The following is a 19,696-nucleotide window of genomic DNA, read 5'->3' on the forward strand; positions in this document are numbered from 1 at the left end:
AACCATTAGGCTGCGTGGATGCATTAAAAATAATATAATTTGGTGGGAAAATGTGCCTAGTTTAAATGTATTAATTTACTTATTTTTATTTTGGGATGATATTTGACTTGGTAAGATTTTTTTTTTTTTGTGATTCACGGAATGAAGAAATATTCAACTATTATGTTAGCCTACCAGTCTCTTTTATGTTAGAAAAAATGAAGCTTCTCTTAAAAGCACATGCCACAGAATCTTCGCAGGTCTGAGCACCTGCATGTGGAAGACCAGCATAAAATGCACAAAACCGTGTGTGTAGGCTACTACATCTTAAAGGGATAGTTCACTTTGAAATTAAATTTTGGTATGTTTTAGCTTACCTGAAGGGCATCCAAGATGTAGGTGTCTTTTTTTCCGCAGTAGTTTCAATTTTGATATTTTTAGGTCAAACCGTTCTTGTCTGTCAGTCATATAATGCAGGTCTATGGTCACTGTCTCAAAGAGCATGCACAAGTCCAAATTAAAACAATTCCCCATCATCCAAATGAAACAATTCCCCATCGTAAGTACACTTTGATGGCCTAAGACACGAAACGAGCGGTGTGTGTGAGAAAACGAACCGTATTTATATAGTTTTTGCCTCTTGAACAAAGCCGCGTCCAACTGATCTGACGGCGCGGGCGGGTATAGATATATACACTGATGTCGCCTTGACTAATGAACTGCAATAGCGAAGGCGACATCTAGTGTTTCTATATCTATATCCGCCCGCGTGCGGGTATAGAAACACTAGCACTAGATGTCGCCTTCGCTATTGCAGTTCATTAGCCAAGGCGACATCAGTGTATATATCTATACCCGCCCGCGCCGTCAGATCAGTTGGACGCGGCTTTGTTCAAGAGGCAAAAACTATATAAATACGGTTCGTTTTCTCACACAAACCGCTCGTTTCGTGTCTTAGGCCATCAAAGTGTACTTACGATGGGGAATTGTTTCATTTGGACGATGGGGAATTGTTTTAATTTGGACTTGTGCATGCTCTTTGAGACAGTGACCGCAGACCTGCATTATATGACTGACAGACAAGAACGGTTTGACCTAAAATATCAAAATTGAAACTACTGAGGAAAAAAAGACACCTACATCTTGGATGCCCTTCAGGTAAGCTAAAACATACCAACATTTAATTTCAAAGTGAACTATCCCTTTAAGTGATCCATCTGCACAACCTTTATGAACACTGATTACTTTGAGTGCTACTAGAAACACATTGGTGAAGTCTCTCTTGCTTGTGCTTGCAGATTTTTACCAGTAGATGACAGTGTTGTTTTTCTCATTAGTGAAATATCTAGACTCTGATCCAAAGAATGAAATACACTAATTTAGACAAACCACAATAAGTACAACAGAAAATAAATTATTTACATCTGTACATAAAATATTGTTAGTATTATAAAGGAAAGGAAGTTTCCATCAAAATGTATAAATGACATATTAGGTCTTAAAAAATGTTTAAATGTCACAAATAGACAGATTTAAGGCATCAGTGATTTATCTATATAATGAGATATCACTGCAATAACCTTTCATTTTGTAAAATGAGATTTAACAAGATTCTTTTCCATCTGAACAAGTCAGTAGGTTGCAGAATGCTCCATAAAGCACATCGAGGTAATACTGAGACTTCTCCAGTCCAGACACTGTCCACCATCACTTTATATTAGATCGTCTTTAAGCCTTTGCTCACTTATAAAGGCAAACTGGTCAGTGAAGCGGTCTGAAAATAGTTAGTTGAGAGCACAGCGATGCTCTGCAGAACATTCTCATAGAAACAGCTTGTTTTCAGAAGTCTTTATCCCAGCCAGAGAATTCATCTGGAGGCTCTTCAAGCTCAGGGGGAAACATGTCGAAATGGCTGTGATCCAGAGGTCCTTTTAGCTGGAAAATACCACAAGTTTAGGATAACTGGCTTTCATTTCTTAAGACATATGTAAAAACATTGGCTGCATCCTAAATCGCAAATTTCCCTACTATATAGGAGGCAAAAAAAATTGTGACAGAAGTAGTGTGTCCGAATTCTCAGTACTTATAAAAGAGTAGGCAAAAAGTGCCTGGATGACCTACTACTTCCGGCGAGATTCTGAAGTGTGCAGTCAATGGACACTTTACTATCCCACGAGGCCACGGGAGAGGATTTATGAATGTCAGGGAAGCGACACAACTGACGTGATAATGACAACATGGCGAATACTGTAAGTCCGGATTACATTCATACTACACGCACTCATACTGTATATAACTTACTTTTCGCAAAGTAATTACTTATTCAAAATAAGCACCTACTCAAGAGAGTATGCGATTTGGGATACAGCCTAAAATCTGTTGGAGCAATGCTTCACCTCTCTTCTCAGAGGAGACGTCAGCTTCCGCCGTCTGAGTCCCTCCCAGTTGAAGCCTTGAAACCACCTGTGAGAAAACAATGGAACAAACTAAACCTCCACAGTACAGTAACAGCATCTGCACACATCTTCAGCCTCATCTGTCACTTTCCTTGTAGTGAGAAAATGTTTCAAGGGAACATATTGTACATTATTTTTTTTTCTTTCCCCTGTGGTCCACTATTATTGTTAGAAAATGTTTTACTGCTTCAAAATTAATTTAATTTTGATGCCCATTTCCACACTCTCACTGACCTTTAGAATTCAACAGGCCATGTGCACTTTTATTTTTGCTATGGTTCCTTTAAGATGCATTCGTAAGTGCTCTCTTCACACACACTCTCTTTTTCAATAGTTTTTAACTGCTCCATAACAGCCTCTTTGCATGTTTGCAGTTTAATGGTCTTTTTTGGACTGGGGAGGATGTATTGAGTTCTGAAAGTTACTGTATATTTTCATAGACAAACATTTTGATTCCTCATAATATGACTATAAAATTCTGAAGATACACTACCGTTCAAAAGTTTGGGGTCGGTAAGATTTTTTTATGTTTTTGAAAGAATCTCACCAAAACTGAATTAATTTGATTAAAAATACAGATACTGTAAAATAAATACATCAGTATTTTACTATATTTTAAAATGTAATTTAGTCCTGTGATGGCAAAGCTGAATTTTCAACATAATTACTCCAGTCTTCAGAGTCACATGATCATTCTATGCTGATCTGCTGCTCAAGCAACATTTCTTATCATCAATGTTGAAAACAGTATTAAGACATTATAAATGTCTTCACTTTTAACCAATTTAACATGTCCTTGCAGGGTTTTTATTTGTAAAAATGATCTGACTTTTGAACGGTTTCACATCTCGGATCTCACTCGTCTGACGACACATTGTTACCTGCACATGCATATTCATGCCTGTATCAAGAGCATGCGCCTTCATTTGCATAATGCTCTGAACATAATTTAGAGACATAATACAAATGATGTTGAGCTCTTTGTGTGTACGTTACCTGAATCACCCCTGCGTGATAAGAATACTCAAGCATAATGAATATAAAAACAACAGCTTCTTAGTGCAAACACACAGAGTTAGTAACATAATAAGTGTGGTGAGTCCCAGTTGATTGTTATTGGTCCAGTGAGCATCATCAGAGCACATGCATTTTAGGCTCTATCACTTGTGTGACTGTTAAAGGATGGGCCCAGCGCTTCACCTTGCTGTCTGCGGCTTCACTGCTCTGTGGAAGATGACAACAGCTGTGCGTCTCATTTTGGTCACTAATTGCTCCCCCTGTGAATGCATTGAGGCTAATTTGGCAGGCTAGCTCAGCTACCCATTGTGCTGTGACATACAAAAGAGCGAACAGACCAGCAGCAAAACAGACTCAACAATGCACAACCCGTGATCAGACACATGGATCAGTGGTTCAGTCTACTCCCGGGTGTGTCTAATGTTCTTTAATGCTGAAAAATGAAACACTTACATGAGAATATGAGAGTGTAAGGCCTGCAGTGTACAGTGAGACAACTAAAGTTAATATTAACAAAAATGTATGGGCAGGATTGGTGGATTCATAACATTGGCTACAGAGACGGAGTTATGACACTAAACCTAATGAAATCAATATTATAAAACATATAAGGAATAAATATCTATCACTATTTACTCAATAAGTACACTTAATTGTATTTAATCTTCACTTGTAGTGTCCTTTAACCAAGGACAGCACACCTAACCTGTTTAACTATATTTTCACATGATTATATGATTAAGTGAACTTGTGAATTGACCTACTTGTGTTTCTTGATGTCAATGATGCCATTCTTTTTATTCCCAAGCCGTTCTGCTGGATTGAGTCTGGAGACAGTGAGGAAGATGAGTGAGTTTCTGACTGTTCTCATAAAGTCACAACAATAAATATACTGTATATAACATACATTGACAGGGACACATTGACACTGACACATGCATGATACATGCAGAATCTGATTTCACCAAGTGCAACATATTTTTTGATCCTGATCCTGATGTAAAGTTCAGGGTTAGGGTTTGGTGCTTCTACATCAGTGTTGTTTACCTACCATTTCCCTCTGATTTTAGGGTAAGTTATGGGTAGGGTTGGGTTTAGGGATATGGTTAGGATAAAATTTTCGGACAGGAATGTTGTTCCAGGATCAACAAAATATGTTGACCCAGGAACTTGTCTAATGTGGCAAAATCAGGACCTGCTGCAATCACAGTGAACATCAAATCCTATTTTATTCTTGATTACAATCTGTACAGATCATCAAATTTGAAGTGAAAGCACGTCTGGAGCATATAATGACAGAGGCTCTGTTCCAAAATCTAGTAAGCTCCCTACCTAGGCAGCATATAAAGGCATCAATAGAACACTCCAGTCAAGAAGACTATGTTATGCCAAATTATATGGCAGCACCGCACATATGTTTCAAGTTAGCAATCTAGTGCGATAAGCTCAGAAAGAATTCATTAAAATTGGTGGACAAAGAGGGATGTGGTTTATAAATACTCGCATGAAAAGGATGTGTGCCTAATTGTACTGAATGTGCACTTGTAGTGTAGGTCAAATCTTAAAAGTATATTTTTAAGAAACTGTACTTGTAGATAACTTGCCATTTAAATGTGCTCTTTTATGACCATATTTCTTCTTAACACACTTAAGTACACTTTTAAAGAGTGCACTTTGTAAAAATGGCATATTAAATGTTTTACTTTACATTTTAAATCATATTTTTATAATAATTTGTTGTGCTTTAAAGAAGTACACTTATTTTGATGTGTTGACTAACATACAAAAGCACATGTAAAGTACTTCATTATAATATTTGATATTACATTTAAAGTTAATATAATATTAAATGTAATCTTGCAATTTTATCATTACAAATATATTTAAATACATGACAACACGTTTCAAAAGAAATGCACAGTAATGTACATACTTGCATAATACATAATACTACATAATAGAAACATACTTGCAAAGTCTCCGTATGAGATCCTCTGGACGCTTGCTGATCCTCTTGGGAATGTCCACCTTCTCTATCCCATGAAGAACCATAGTGTAGATCCTGATCGGATCAGAGCCTGTGAATGGAGGGCTGACAGTCGCGTGGGAGATGTTATATTTTAAACACAATCAAAGGTCATTTATCATCATTTAAGCCACTTAAACATCTCAAATTAAACCATAAGGCAGACAATGCCTAAAATGTATTTCACTTTGTGAATTTGAGTTAAACAATACATGATTGATGTCACAAAAATGCATAACGCAACTGTGCACAAGAATGTAAATAAATGAGATCAGCTAACAGTATGCATCAGTAAGCTTTGAGAAGATGTAAACTTCATGTGGCATTAAATCATAAAGATTTCATCCAGCTGGTTAATCACACTGCAACTGCATATATTACATAGTCCCATCCCCAATACTCTGTTGTCATGGTGATGCTGACTGAAGCTTGAGGCAATAGAGTACACAGTGAAAGCCATGACGGCTAATTTCACCGTAGAGGACCATTTGCTCTGGTCAAGAGAGCCCTGCCCTTTATAAAACGGATGCTGATCATGGTGCAGAGAGTATTGGCAGAGGCACAGGGAAGGCCGTGCCAAATCAGTTACCGAACCGATTCTCTGAATGTCTGGGAAATCTGTGCTCTTGAAAGGTGAAATGAGCAATTTTCTGTGCCAGTAGTGGCACCAAATGGAATTGCGAAACTGATTATTTCTACCAAACACTTTCCATTGTTTGTCCGTCCCAGTATTGGTTGAACCATTAGTTGCTTTAAAAGTTTACATTTTTTTTTCAATATTTCCATTTTTGGGAAGTCAGCCTGCAAACTCAGTCCTGTGGAAGCATTTGGTGGATGAAACACATGATATGAAACACACATGATTACCTGCCCATTAGGAGCTCAAAGATAAGGATGCCCATGGACCAGCAGTCAGCTCCAAAGTCATGACCCTTATTCATGATGACCTCAGGAGCCACATACTCAGGAGTGCCACAGAACGTCCAAGTCTTCTTACCTAGTCCGATCTTTTTGGCAAAGCCAAAATCAGTCTGAAAAAAACAAAACGTAGATAATAAGGATGCTCAGTGTAAGTCTGAGACATCGCTACATATTCCAGACTCCCATACAGAGTGAGGTACAAAAGTCTGAGACCACTAGTGAAAATGATTGTATTACTAATAATTACAAATTATATGATCATCATATCTGCATGAAAAGTTTAATTGAAAAAAAATGGAAGTCAATAGAGGAGAGGCTTCACCACGTTGAATAAACGTCTTTTGTGGGAAGATGGCTTATTTTATTAATCGACAGCCCATCGGCTAATCTTCAACATGCTTGCTCTTAAACGTTCGTTTTGGATTAATACATTTTTAGAGTTCACAGTCACACTGAAAAAAAAGCTGTTTTATAAGAGGTCACAGACAATTGCGTGACAGGTATGGTATCCGCAAACAGTGACTGACTGAAGCACAACTCTGAATGAAATTCAATGACGTCAATGCTGCAATGTGATTGGTTTTCAAGGCACACGTGATCCAAGTTAGCGGTTATGCTTTCTCCAACGGTAGAGCCACGGACCCTCGTATATCCCGATAATAAGACCATCACTGGCTTCGAGGCCTTGAAATAGTAACAAATCTGAAATAATAATAATAATTCTTATTCATGTTACATAATTATTATTTTTTGCTTTAATTTTTATTACCACATTAAAACATTTTTTTAATGTGGCCTCAGACTTTTGGACCTTTCACCGTGGTATTTAGTGATGCATATAAAATGACCATTTTGACATAGCCTTCCCCGTCCAGAAGAAGATTCTCTGGCTTCAGGTCTCGGTACACGATGCCTCTGCCGTGCAGGTAATCAAAAGCTTCCAGCACACATCCAGTACAGAAGCGGGCAGTGTGCTCGTCAAAGCAACTCCTAAATGAAATCAAAACATCATGACGTCCTAAATTAAGAGACTTACGTATTCTACATCTATTAGCAGCTATGAATCAATTAGCGATAAGTCAGTAATAACCTTGTATGTGATCAAAATAAATGTTTATCAAAGATGGTGGGATATGCAATATGCACAGTGTCAAAACAACCTACACTCACATGTCCCTTAACACGCTCCACAGCTCTCCTCCCAAGCAAACCTCAAGCAGCATGTAAACACACTTATCATCCCGGAATGTCCGGAACAACCTGAAACACACAAGGGCAGCCTGACACACTCGATTAGTGTCTCTTTAGCATTTCTTACTGCTAGCTTTCATCGAGAACTAGACTTGCATGTAAAGCTGTGCTAGCTTTTCGTCTACAAATGCCAGAGAGGCAATAAAATGAGCTAGAGCACACACTCAGACAGGAATATAAGCATGCTTTGAAATTCCCTGAGGAGTTTCCTAGAAACATGCAAAGTAGAAGCCCCTTTTCTGACACAGATGAAAAGCACAATGGCACTGACACCACTGTGACAGATATAAGACAAATGTCTAGTGTGTCAGTATGACTCATCCGCTCCACCACATTTTTTGAAGGAAAGGAGCAGGTTACTGAGCTCTGAGACCACTGTGGCCTCCATTTGCTTTGGATAAAAGTGAACAAATTTCAGGTTTAATGTGTAGATTTAAATAGTTAGATTGAATGCAGATTTAATGCATTAAGCACACTCAGCAGTTCCAATCTTGTGAAAAAAAAAAAGATGAAGAAAAGGACAAATCTTTTGGTTTAAAACACATGTGCCAAGTTTGTAGAAATGTACCAGTTAACGTGTTGAAAGCTTTTATACCATTTTCAACAAGTTTATTTTAATGGCTCTAAAAACGTCAGATTTGGCAAACAATTTAAATATATTTTAACTTGAACAATACTGCTTAATTGCTTCTAGGAATAATAATCAATAATATGAAATCAATAGGAATCAATAAATAATAATAAATTATAATGCCAAACTACTTAATAAGGTTTTATTTAAAAAAGAAAATCATCCTTTTTTTTATTCAGAAATTCTATTTGTTCATTGTGTGTTTATGTCATTGTATGAACTACATGAACTACATGTTTTATGTATTTTTGAGTAAATTAATAAATCCAGACCAAAAGTTTTTGCATCATGTCATTGACCCCTGTATGAACACATAATCAAAGTCAAGACCATTTTCTATTTGGCCATTTTCTATGTACAGCTATGATAGCCATAAATAGTGTCTGTAGCCCTAGTGACAGTGACATAAGTAAATATCAAAGTTGCCAGCTTTCAAAACACCGGAAAGTCTTATCATAATTGACACAACATTATCTAATAAACAAGTCTAATCGAAGGGCAAGTTCATCCATCAGACCTTAATTAACAAACAGCAAACAACAGTCTGTTTACCTACGTTTCTCCCACCGGTCTTGCGGTCTAGCAGCAAGCCATTCATTCAGTCAATTATATTGATTTAACTAATTAATTAATTAATTTAGTGGCCTTCAGGGGGAACATAAGTCTTGTTCTTGAGCCCAATCTTTGTACAGATCACTCTTGAGGATTATATGAATATAAATTGTACTATTATTCCCATGTGTTTACACTTCTCCAATTACAATATGTCAGTACGCGGCAGGAAAGATATGCTCATTAGACTGACCTGACAATAAAGTTAGAACGGGTCTGTTGGAGGATGTCCTTTTCTGAATAGATGTGCTCCTGCTGCCTGGTGTCCACAATGTGCTTTTTCTTAATACACTTTAAAGCAAATGCAGTATCTTCTGAATCTTTAAGCTTGACCTAAGACACAAAATGCATGCAATAAACAATATAAAACACTTTTGTTTTACATGCCATTGGTGCAAAACTTTTTACTAGATACATTCATGCATCAGAGTGATATGTATGCTGTATAAATTAAATCTAACCAGCTCCACTCGTCCAAAGCCTCCCATCCCTAGTGTGGCCACTACTTGAAGTTCTTTCATGAACGAGTAACTGGACAAACCAGCAGCCTTCTCCTTCAGCCTCCTGAACTCTGCTGCCTCTGGAGAGCGTTCGTAAAGAGGCGACTGAGGCCTGCATGTGGGGAAATGATTGTGACTGTCACATACAGGAATAGAGTAGGCCTACGGTAGTTAGCTGTGTCTGTTTCCATTAGGTGTGTTCTTACATGGCATTCCTCATCTCATCACTCAGAGAAAGCTGCTCCACATACTCCCTCAGATAGGCTTGAAGTTCCTCGTAGGTTCCCACCATCTGATTGAAGTTACTGTTTAAAAATCCAGAGACCGTGATAGTAACTGTTTTAGTCATATAGGTAGAATAATATGCTGTAAAATTGTATTTTTCAAAGTTGTAAATAAAACAAAGATTACAATTTAATTCAATGTTTTCTTTTTTTTTATTGTTTTTTTTTTTCATTTCTTTGTAATTATTTGTCAAATTTACTTTCAATTCCTGAGGGAAAATTGTTTCAAACAAAGTAAATCCTATACCCATTTATTTTCATTGTATGTTTATCAGTGATTCTTAATAATTAAGACTTATTTAAAAGCTGCAAAAAGCTATACAATTATAATTTTAAAGTTATACCAGACAACCACCAATTTATTAGTGACATGTATCCAATAGAGTAATAACAAAGACAATCTTTTTTATTTTTATCATTTTATTATTATTATCATTTTATTATTATATATTTATTATTTTTAATTTGTTCTTTTATTTTATTACTGTAAATTTACTGTTTTCTTTGATAATTATTTGAAAAATCTGAAACAAGATATACATAATTAAGAAATACCTGAAGGCTACATGACACGGTATTAATATTAGATTTGTAAAAAAAAAACACAGGATGTTTAATAACATCACTTACTCTCTATCCACCACCAAACACTGTGTGTCATTTTCCTTTGCAATGATATTAGCCGAGCGGACATCCTCACTGAAATGGAATTATAAGACATATGTAATGATGTTGTGCCAGTTTGGAGATTATATATATATATATATATATATATATATATATATATATATGAACAGTGACTGAAAACATCCAGAAAAACATTTGCTTGTTCCATATTGAGAGCATTTCATCTCAGCTTTAAATGAATCTAAATCATTATTACAAATTTGTGAATATGACAAGTGGCTCTCCTGTGTATAAATAGCCTATGTGAGCATCTCTGTGGTTGTTTCAGTACTGAGTGTGCTCTTCAACAATGGTACATTGAGAATGAACATCTTTTCAGATGACTGACATTCCACCTCCCACATCCACTCCTACAGAATCTCTGTTTCTTAAAGCTCTTAGCGAACAATCTGTAGACATTGTAGAGATATGTAATAAGTCTTTTTCCTGGCCTACAGGAAGTCCACGGTCACAAAGGAGTCATTGTTGGTTGTGTTCAATATTGTTAAAAACACTTCAAAATTATACCCTCTCCAAACCTTATGAGAGCCTTTTCCCCAAAGTAATCACCCACTCCAAGAGTCTTAATCTCCTGTGGTTCTGAAAAGCCCTCTGTAGTCTGTGTTACAGACACCTGGAAAAGGACACACAAAAACATCTTACTGTACATTTTACTTCTTGATTGTATGACTAACAAAATTCACCGCCATCACAATTGGAATTACTGTCCTACATCTGAAATCTCCTTACTATCACATACGCAGTGATATTCAGAAGATGCATGATGCAGACTATCAATTAAAGATACTTTTAATAAATACGTACATTATCCAGAGTTGAATACACAAAGGACAATACCACTACCAACCTTAACATTAGATGTGAACCAGCAAAGAACTGAACTGAACCAGCGGTTTAAATAAACGAGACACAGTTGACAATAATGAGTAACTATATAAACAAACAGGGAGTAATTGAGGTCATGAAAAACGCTAAAAATTATATAGAAGAAACCAAGACACATGAAAAGAAACACAATAAAACTACACAGAACCCTGACAGAAGGTTGACAGAACTCAGGGAGAGGGTTTAGGAGGAAGACGAGGGGCGGGCGAAGGACAGGAAAAAGGAGGAGCTGATCGAAGGGAACACCATGGCGAAGTTGACGGAGGGAGGAGTCAAGGCAGAGCTGTGCTGGGTTTCATGGACAGAGTTTTGGGTGCCGGCTGACGGAGGCGGAGCTTGGCAAGATGGAGACCCCAGCATAACTGAAGGGCTGACGGACCCGATCGCAGGGCTGGAAGACGGCTTAAGGGACCAAGGCAACAATGGGGGCTTGGAAGAACGGGGAGAGAACCGAGAGAGAGAGGACCAAAGCTGAGCCAGAAGGCAGGAGGAACCCGGTGGAGCCGATGGGCTGACAGGCCGAGGTGGAGTCATGGGCCTAGAGGCCTGAGGTGAAGCCAGGGGATCTGTATTGAAGAGCTTGGCAGACGGAGAGGAGACCTGAGGCAGAGCCAGGGAGTTGGTGGGAATCTGCGGTGGGGGCGGAGCCAAGGAGCTGCGCGAAACCAGTGGAGTAAGTGAGTCCTGGGTACTGGACGGAGCCAGCAATGGTGATGGAGACAACGGAGTGGCCAGGTGACCAGAGAGGATAGGATAATCTAGAGAAGTCTCTGGGAAAAGTTCAGGGGTGGGGACAAGGGTGGAGACAAGGGTGGGAGATGGCTCCATGATAAGGTGGATGAGCCAGCACACTTCTACCGGATCAGTAAAGAACTGACCCCACGGCATGGCTCCAGGAGGAACCTGGTAGTGGGCTCCAGTCTCAGAATGGAGGAGGCTTCCGGCTCTAGCTCCAGGACAGACCTGTTGGCTGGCAGGTCTCACATATGGTCCGTGGCGTGTGTTGGCTGAGGCTCAATCTTCAGGGCATCGAACTCAGTTCCATAGCGGAAGATCTCTCATACCATCTGCGACACTCCGGGCTGGGATGACTAGTCCTGTCTGGAGCGGCCAGTAAGATTGCTACTATCAATGGAACATGTGCCGCGGAGTCGAAGATTGTGTTGTTGTCCTTGATGACTCCCACGTGAGGGAGGATCTGTGCAGCCACAAGGTGTACTCAACCCCTAACAGCAGCATCTAGCCGAGGATGTCGTCCATCCTGCTCCAGAAGAGATGTTTTAGAGTTTCATCGTCCCAGCGTGACTCATTGTATAGATCCACGAAGCCTGCAACATATTCCTCCAGCATCAGGAATTCTGGAGATAAGAGTCCTTCTTCATTATGGTTTATCTGACGCATACACAGTGATGTTAAGCAGACGCATGGCACAGACTATCGATCAAAGAAACTTTTCATAAACACAGAGATTATCAAATACACAGAGAACAATACTACTAAACAAACTTAACATCAGACGTGAACTGACAAAGAACTGAACAGAACCAGGGGTATAAATACACAAGAACAAACAAGGAAACTAAACAAGACACAGGTGACAATAATCAGTGACTAAGGAGGTCCCGAAGAATGCCAAAATGAAAGGATATACAAGAAACTAAGACACATGAACAGAAACTACACAGAACCCTGACACCTATGATCATATAGAGAAGCCAGGCTTCTCTAAAATATATGGATTGACAGCTCAATGTCCAATGAAAAAACATTTTATCCCATGCAAGTAACAGTCATACTCATACAGGTTACTAGTGAATTATGGCTTCTGGGTGGGACTCAAAATAATTAATCTCCAGTCTCTTATTTAATTAACATCAATCTTTGCTCCATTACAATCAATGGTACAGGTATCTGCCATAGACTCCCATTTAAGCACTAGTTCATTGGGGCTTCGATGGGCCATGTGTCTGCTGACTCCTACAGGCATATTCATGTTGGCAAAGCAGATAGATAGCACAATGCTACAATATTGAAATAAAAAATAAAATAATATTTAATGGATTATATATAAATTAATACTTAATGCAATAATGCATACCTCTCCTTTAGCAATGATAAAGAAAGTGTTTCCTTCCTCGCCCTCACGAATAATGTACTCTCCTTTGTCAAAATAATCCTAAAAAAAGATTGAAACATGAATATGATTTGGTTTTATTTCATTTCAGAAATAAATATGCATTATAAAATGCTGAAAACTTACAACTTCTAGACAGTCAATTATTTTGGCAAGTTTCTCCTCTGGTAGATCCTTCAACAAAGACACACTAAAAAAAAAGTAACAATATGTTTAATCAGCATTAAAGGTAAACAGCATGCAATCGAATCCGTGAAGATTATGTCAAAAGGTGCACAAAAAAATAAGGACAGAAATTCTTCATTATAACACATTCAACCCTTGCGCCAACCAACATTATTTTAACAGTTACATTTTTACATCAGTTTATGATGCACTGATACGCATTTGTGACTACTGTAGGTCTACAATAAGCATTTAAATAAGCGCTGAACGTGTGTTGAAGCAGCCAAGCAGAGAAGTGTTTGTTTGTTAGTGTGTGTGAAGTTGACAACTGATAAATATGCACAAATGTTAGTGGCATGAATGTACCTGCGCAGGAAGCTGAAGTATTCCTCATGTCTGGCCTGAGTGGATCTCATCATGATAGTCTGGAACGTCTGCCGGTCCAGAGCCCAGATGTGGGACTGAGTCACAGCTAATGAAATGCAATCACCATCAGTTCCACTTCACAAATCTATAACTATGACACAAATCAAATGTTTGCAATAAAAGTGGGTCAACAATAATAGAAAAAAGGTCATGTTTGATATAACCCAATTTTTTTGCAGACTGCATCCAAATGTAATGCTTTGGACTTGTATTAAGTAAAAAGTATCACCTATCAGTTTTTAGGTAACGGAAGCAAAATCATTTCACTGAAAAAATAAATAAATGAGGATTTAATTATTACATTGACATTGCAATTTTTATTAACATCATTACCTACAGCAGCTCTTCAACCAGTACCACTGCAGCATTGCAATACACTCAAACAGTCTACAAGGCACATATGCTAAAAGATCAGAACATGAGCACATCTATATGATGTTTTGATGTTTTAAACATTATGAACTACACTCACATTTAGCCAGATTTATTAGTATTCTTAAAAGGATTGTTAAAAGCACAAAAGAAGATATTTTGAAGAAAGCTTCAATTGTTTTTGTCCATAGACTTTGTGGTCTAAACAACACTAGACCACACTGACTTTTATTGTAAAAAAACCCTCATATTTTACTCATACAGTTTTTTATTTATTATCTTGCTGTAAACTATTAAACACAAAAATACACCAAAACAAGAACACACACACACACACCTTTGACTGTGGCTGTTCTTTTACAGTTATAGAGAATGGCCAACTCTCCGAAGGCTGTCCCAGGACGCATCTGACCCAGAAGCTTTCCATTTTGAATGACCTCTAATAAACCCTCTAAACACAGACAATCAAATCAGAGAAAAAAAGAGTACAGTGAAATATTTTGATTTCAAAAATACGAAAAGTATGAAAAGCAGGTAACAACAACATCTGGAGTTTACCAGCAAGCACGTAGAGGTAGTTCCCCGGCTCTCCTTCCTGAATAACCAGCTGCTCAGCAGGGAAGATCTTCTCATACATGCAGTCCACCATCTCTCGAGTGTGCTGAGGCTCCAGCTTCTTCAGAAAGTCATTGTTCATGATGGCTTCATTGATCAGTTTCTTAGTGCTACAGGAAAAGAAGCGATGCTGTATTGTCTATGGTATTGTAAAAAATCTGTATTGTATAAAGTGCTATGATACATGCTTTACATTTCAAGTGTTCTCAACCTTTGTGTGAGGAACAGACTAAACTGAAATCAACTTAAGTAAAAAATTCAAATCTGGTGCAAGAATGTCTAAATATTATATGGCAGCGTATGTTTAATTTCAAATGAAACTACATGATGAGGCGGAGGGGAAGATGATCAGTGGGGAAATTAAGAAATTATTATGAATTATTATGACCGCCGCTAGCATAGCTAGCGAAAGCGGTCATATAGGGATTGTCAAAGTTTTTTTTTTTTTTTTTTTTTCGTCACCTACTGAATTTTCCGTCAACGATACCAGGGACACACCGAAACACCGGGGAACATGAAATTTTGTGGGCATGTAGCCCCACTAGACTTTTACGGAAAAATTTCTTTTGGTCCCCGGGGGCCACTCCCCCCCCGAGCTGGGCCCCCCCAAACCCCAAAAATGCAGTTTTTCCTACATAACTACCTGAACCGTGGCACCGAGGATGAAGAAATTTTTATGGTATGTTGGTCTTAAGGGCCCACATCAACCTAGCCCATAATCACTCATTTGTGATTTACGCCACTCCCATATAAAATGAAAATGCAATATTATTCTGCTTTAATCGCCCCTATCTTCAGTTGAGATGTTCAGAACTGCACCATATTTCATGTGTATGATTAACTTGACATCCTCTGGGGGTATGCTAAGTTTCGTAGAATTTCATCCATGGGGGGGTATAAAATAAATTCATTTATGTGCACATTTAGTGACTGTACACTCATCGGCCTGTAGATGGTGCTGTTGAGCGAAGGGTTGCTGGTTTAGGATGATACAGTCACACACACACATGCAGGAATACAAACAAACGCAAGCATGCACACACACTGACATCCACACGCACAGACACACACCCATACACACACATACAAATCCACATGCACAGACACACACACACGCGCACACACATGTACGTACGCATACATACACGCACACAGACACACACACACAGACACACACATACACAAACACACACACACACACACACACACACACACACACACACACACACACACACACACACACACACACACACACACACACACACACACACACACACACACACACACACACACACACACAGACAGACATGCACATACTACTACTTTTTTTAGGTATATACATAAACACGCAATACAGCCAAATTGCTCCACGTCATTTATTTTTGTGGAAAGCCAGTGCAGGCCTGAGCGGCGGTCATATTTTGTACCGCCATGCGGTACATCTAGTTATAAGAACAATTCCTATTCTTATTAATTCTTACTCAGTTTTGGTCTGCTCCTCACACAAAGTCATCACATGACATGGAATGCAGTACATAAATCTAAAATATAGGCAAGTTTTTATACTTAATGGTGTTTTTTGCCAGAAAATTAAGTATACGAGTATGGAATTATGTGTATAATGTAGAAATGTGTAAATAGACTTAATTTGGGGAATTTAAATTCTTGGATAAATTTACTTGGATACATTTTTCATTCTTTCTTTTGCAGGGCTGAAAAATCTTGACTTGGGGACACGTTTACATTTTACATGTCAGTTTCAGATGCTTTTTTGTCTTCAGTACTATACTATGGCTGATTCTCATTATCACATCTGAAACTCTCTACTGACCTCAAATGGATCTTATGAATGAATTAGTGCCGGAGATTTGTAGACTGCCATCAAGAGCGTGTTTAATTAAAACAGTAATGATTCCTGTCCATGCATACAAATAGCCCACGGTTTGTGTTCTCTTTAGCCACTCCATCCCCTTCAGAGTGTGTTATGGAAATCAAGGCTTTCAAGCCCGTTTGGGGGTTGGAGACACTACAAAGGCTTGGCTAAACCTTACTCCTATCTCCACCTTTCCAGGGGAGTCAGTATTCCAGTGACTCCATAGTGAAACAAACAATCCAGTGGTGCAGTCAGTGTCCGCACACTCACCTGGAGTCTTTGCGGATGTGAGGTCTCTCAGTGGAGATGTGATGGACCCTGTGGTCATGACAGAAGTTTCTCGATGTAGGTTCGGCTGAAACGCCCTCCTTAGCTTTAAGGCGTCGATGCACCTCCACAGCCACTCTGTGAAAGCGTGTGGAGCCCTGGTTGATCACACTCAGAAGTCTGCGGCTGTGCCTCAGTGGTGCCGGCGGGGAGCGCCCGAGGCTGTTATACCCGATGGCATCCTGGAGCTTTTCGATCTGGGAAACTTTTGCCTCTAGTTCCCTCTGAAGGCTCTGTAACCGCTTCTCCTGCGCACGGAACTCCTGGTCCCTCCGTACCAACTCTTCCTCCAGATGGGCGATCCTCATCTTCAGGGGCTCCACAGATTCCCAAACAGGGGCTTCTTTTATACCGGAGGATAGGCAGGTCTCCTCTAGTCGAGGAGCTTTGATCGAACCGTTCCCCATGATCAGAGAGTGACTAGGAACCATAGAGAGGCCTTTGGGCTTTTAAATGTGTTCACTGGTTGGCCACTGCAATCAGAAGACAAAATACAGATTTTCTAGTTATCTGGACAGGGCATGTCAATTTAATCTACAGTACTTAAATCTCACGCTTCTAAATGATATTTAATAAAAAAAAATGTTTTTAAAGGAAACATATTTATAAATACTATATTATGTTTCCTGGTTACACTTTATTTGGTAACACTTTATTTTAGTGCCCTTGTTAAACATTACATGTTGTTACTGTAGAAATAACTATAAATTATGCATAATTACATGCGGCTAACCCTAAACCAAACCCAAATCCTAACCCTATAGTAAGTACATGTAGTTAATTGTTATTACACCGTACTTAAATGCATAATTACACTGTAACACTGACACCTCAAAATAAAATGGGTAACACTTTATTTTACAGAGTCATTGTTACATATGTTGCATGTAGTTACTATAGTAATAACTATAAATTGTGCATAATTACATGCAACGGACCCTAAACCAAACCAAACCTAATCCGGTTACACTTTATTTGAAGGTGTCATTGTTACAGTGTACTTATATATTTAAGTAGTGAGTACTTATTTAACTTATTTAACAACATGTACTTACTATAGGGTTAGAGTAGGATTAGGGTTTGGTTGAGGGTTAGTTGCATGTAATTACGCCTTATTTACTGTTATTACTATGGTAAGTACAGTACATGTAAAATATGTAACAAGGACACTGTAAAATAAAGTGTTACCTAATCCTAATCCTAACCCTATTGTAAGTACATGTAGTTACTCAATATTACTTAATACTTAAATGTTTAATTACAGTATAACAAAGACACCTTAAAATAAAGTGTAACCATAAATTGTAACCCTTTATTTTACAGTACATGTACTTGTACTTGCCTAAGAAAGTACTGGGTAATATAGGGGTATAGGTTCAGGGTTAGTGCCTAGTTTATAACCCAGTTATTGTAATTGCAATAATAAGTACATAGTATGTACATGCGGAACAGGACTGTAAAATAAAGTGCTACCAGTTTCCTTAAAACAAATTATTTGATCAAATATTATTTAGAAGCATGAGACTGAATGTTTTTTCTGAATTTTGTGTAAATATTGCATGAAAAAAACTATTAACACTGTAATTTTACACTGCTATTGTCCAGGGGAAAATATGCTTAATATCGTAAATAATAACTTGTGTAAATATATATTTATATACATTTAAAACACATGACAATAATGATGTGACATTAATGAAAAAAAAAGACCAACAGCATTACTGACTATGAATGGAGGATAATTCTTTGAACTGAGCAGCTGAATATGCTCATTCAAAAGTGAATTAATCAAGACTACACCTGGCATTAGCGAGAGATTTGATTTAAGATGAAGGAACAATTAGACTGTCATTTAAGACCATGAACTTGAAAGACCTTCACAAACGAACAAATTGAATAAAATATGACATACAGTTTCTGCAAATTTGATATTAAACGAAATTAAACGCAGCGGACAGGCAAATGTTGAATTACTACTTACCACCTGTCAGGGTGTAATAGAGTTTCCACAGCTGTTTATTTGTGGATAATTGAGAAACGCTGCTTGTCCTCATGTGAGCGATCGGTCGAGTCTGAGTCGCGCGCTGACAGGATGAAGCAGCAACAGGAGTCAGGACTGTCTTCACGAGACTGAGCGCTGATGCGGAACTGTGGATTCTACTGACATCTAGCGGTGGAAGTGTAGCATTACACACGACACGGGAAACGTTTCATTGTAGCTTTCATTGTTTTTTTGGAACATTGTTTTCTTCATGACAAATTTTGTCTTTGGATTTCTTTTTTTAATGTTTCTTATTGTGTCAACAGCATGCATGATGCATAATGAAAATAGTACTGTCATCATTTACTCGTTATTACTCATAATTTACTATATTTTGAAGATTCGAATCAGTTGATAGGCCCCATTGATGGTGCCCATCAACTGTTTGGTTAGGCATATTCCTCAAAAGATCTTCTTTTGTGTTCAGCAGTAGAAAGAAATTAATACAGGTTTGGGAAAACTTAAGGGTGAGCAAATGATGACAGATTTTTTTT

General features: G+C 38.2%; 1 protein-coding gene across 2 annotated transcripts; it reads right to left on the reverse strand.

The window, feature by feature from the left end:
- Window positions 1-1,128: 1,128 nt before the first annotated feature.
- Window positions 1,129-19,250, reverse strand: prkg2l (protein kinase cGMP-dependent 2, like). Of its 2 annotated transcripts, XM_084390545.1 has the most exons (19): window positions 19,143-19,250; window positions 17,105-17,634; window positions 14,905-15,071; window positions 14,684-14,797; window positions 13,915-14,020; window positions 13,510-13,573; window positions 13,348-13,425; window positions 10,883-10,977; window positions 10,308-10,376; window positions 9,600-9,698; window positions 9,355-9,505; window positions 9,087-9,226; window positions 7,570-7,659; window positions 7,248-7,389; window positions 6,346-6,509; window positions 5,422-5,544; window positions 4,217-4,279; window positions 2,376-2,442; window positions 1,129-1,914 (listed from the first exon to the last, which is right to left on the reverse strand). In XM_084390545.1, exons 2-19 carry the CDS (start codon window positions 17,590-17,592, stop codon window positions 1,819-1,821), a joined length of 2,316 nt encoding a protein of 771 aa, XP_084246671.1. In that variant the 5' UTR covers window positions 17,593-17,634; window positions 19,143-19,250; the 3' UTR covers window positions 1,129-1,818. The 2 variants fall into 2 exon arrangements, with proteins under 2 accessions (XP_084246671.1, XP_084246672.1); XM_084390546.1 differs by lacking the exons at window positions 17,105-17,634; window positions 19,143-19,250 and adding an exon at window positions 16,793-16,893.
- Window positions 19,251-19,696: the final 446 nt, after the last annotated feature.

The sequence above is a fragment of the Rutilus rutilus genome (assembly GCF_951802725.1).
Source record: "Rutilus rutilus genome assembly, chromosome: 20".
Lineage (NCBI taxonomy): Eukaryota > Metazoa > Chordata > Actinopteri > Cypriniformes > Leuciscidae > Rutilus > Rutilus rutilus.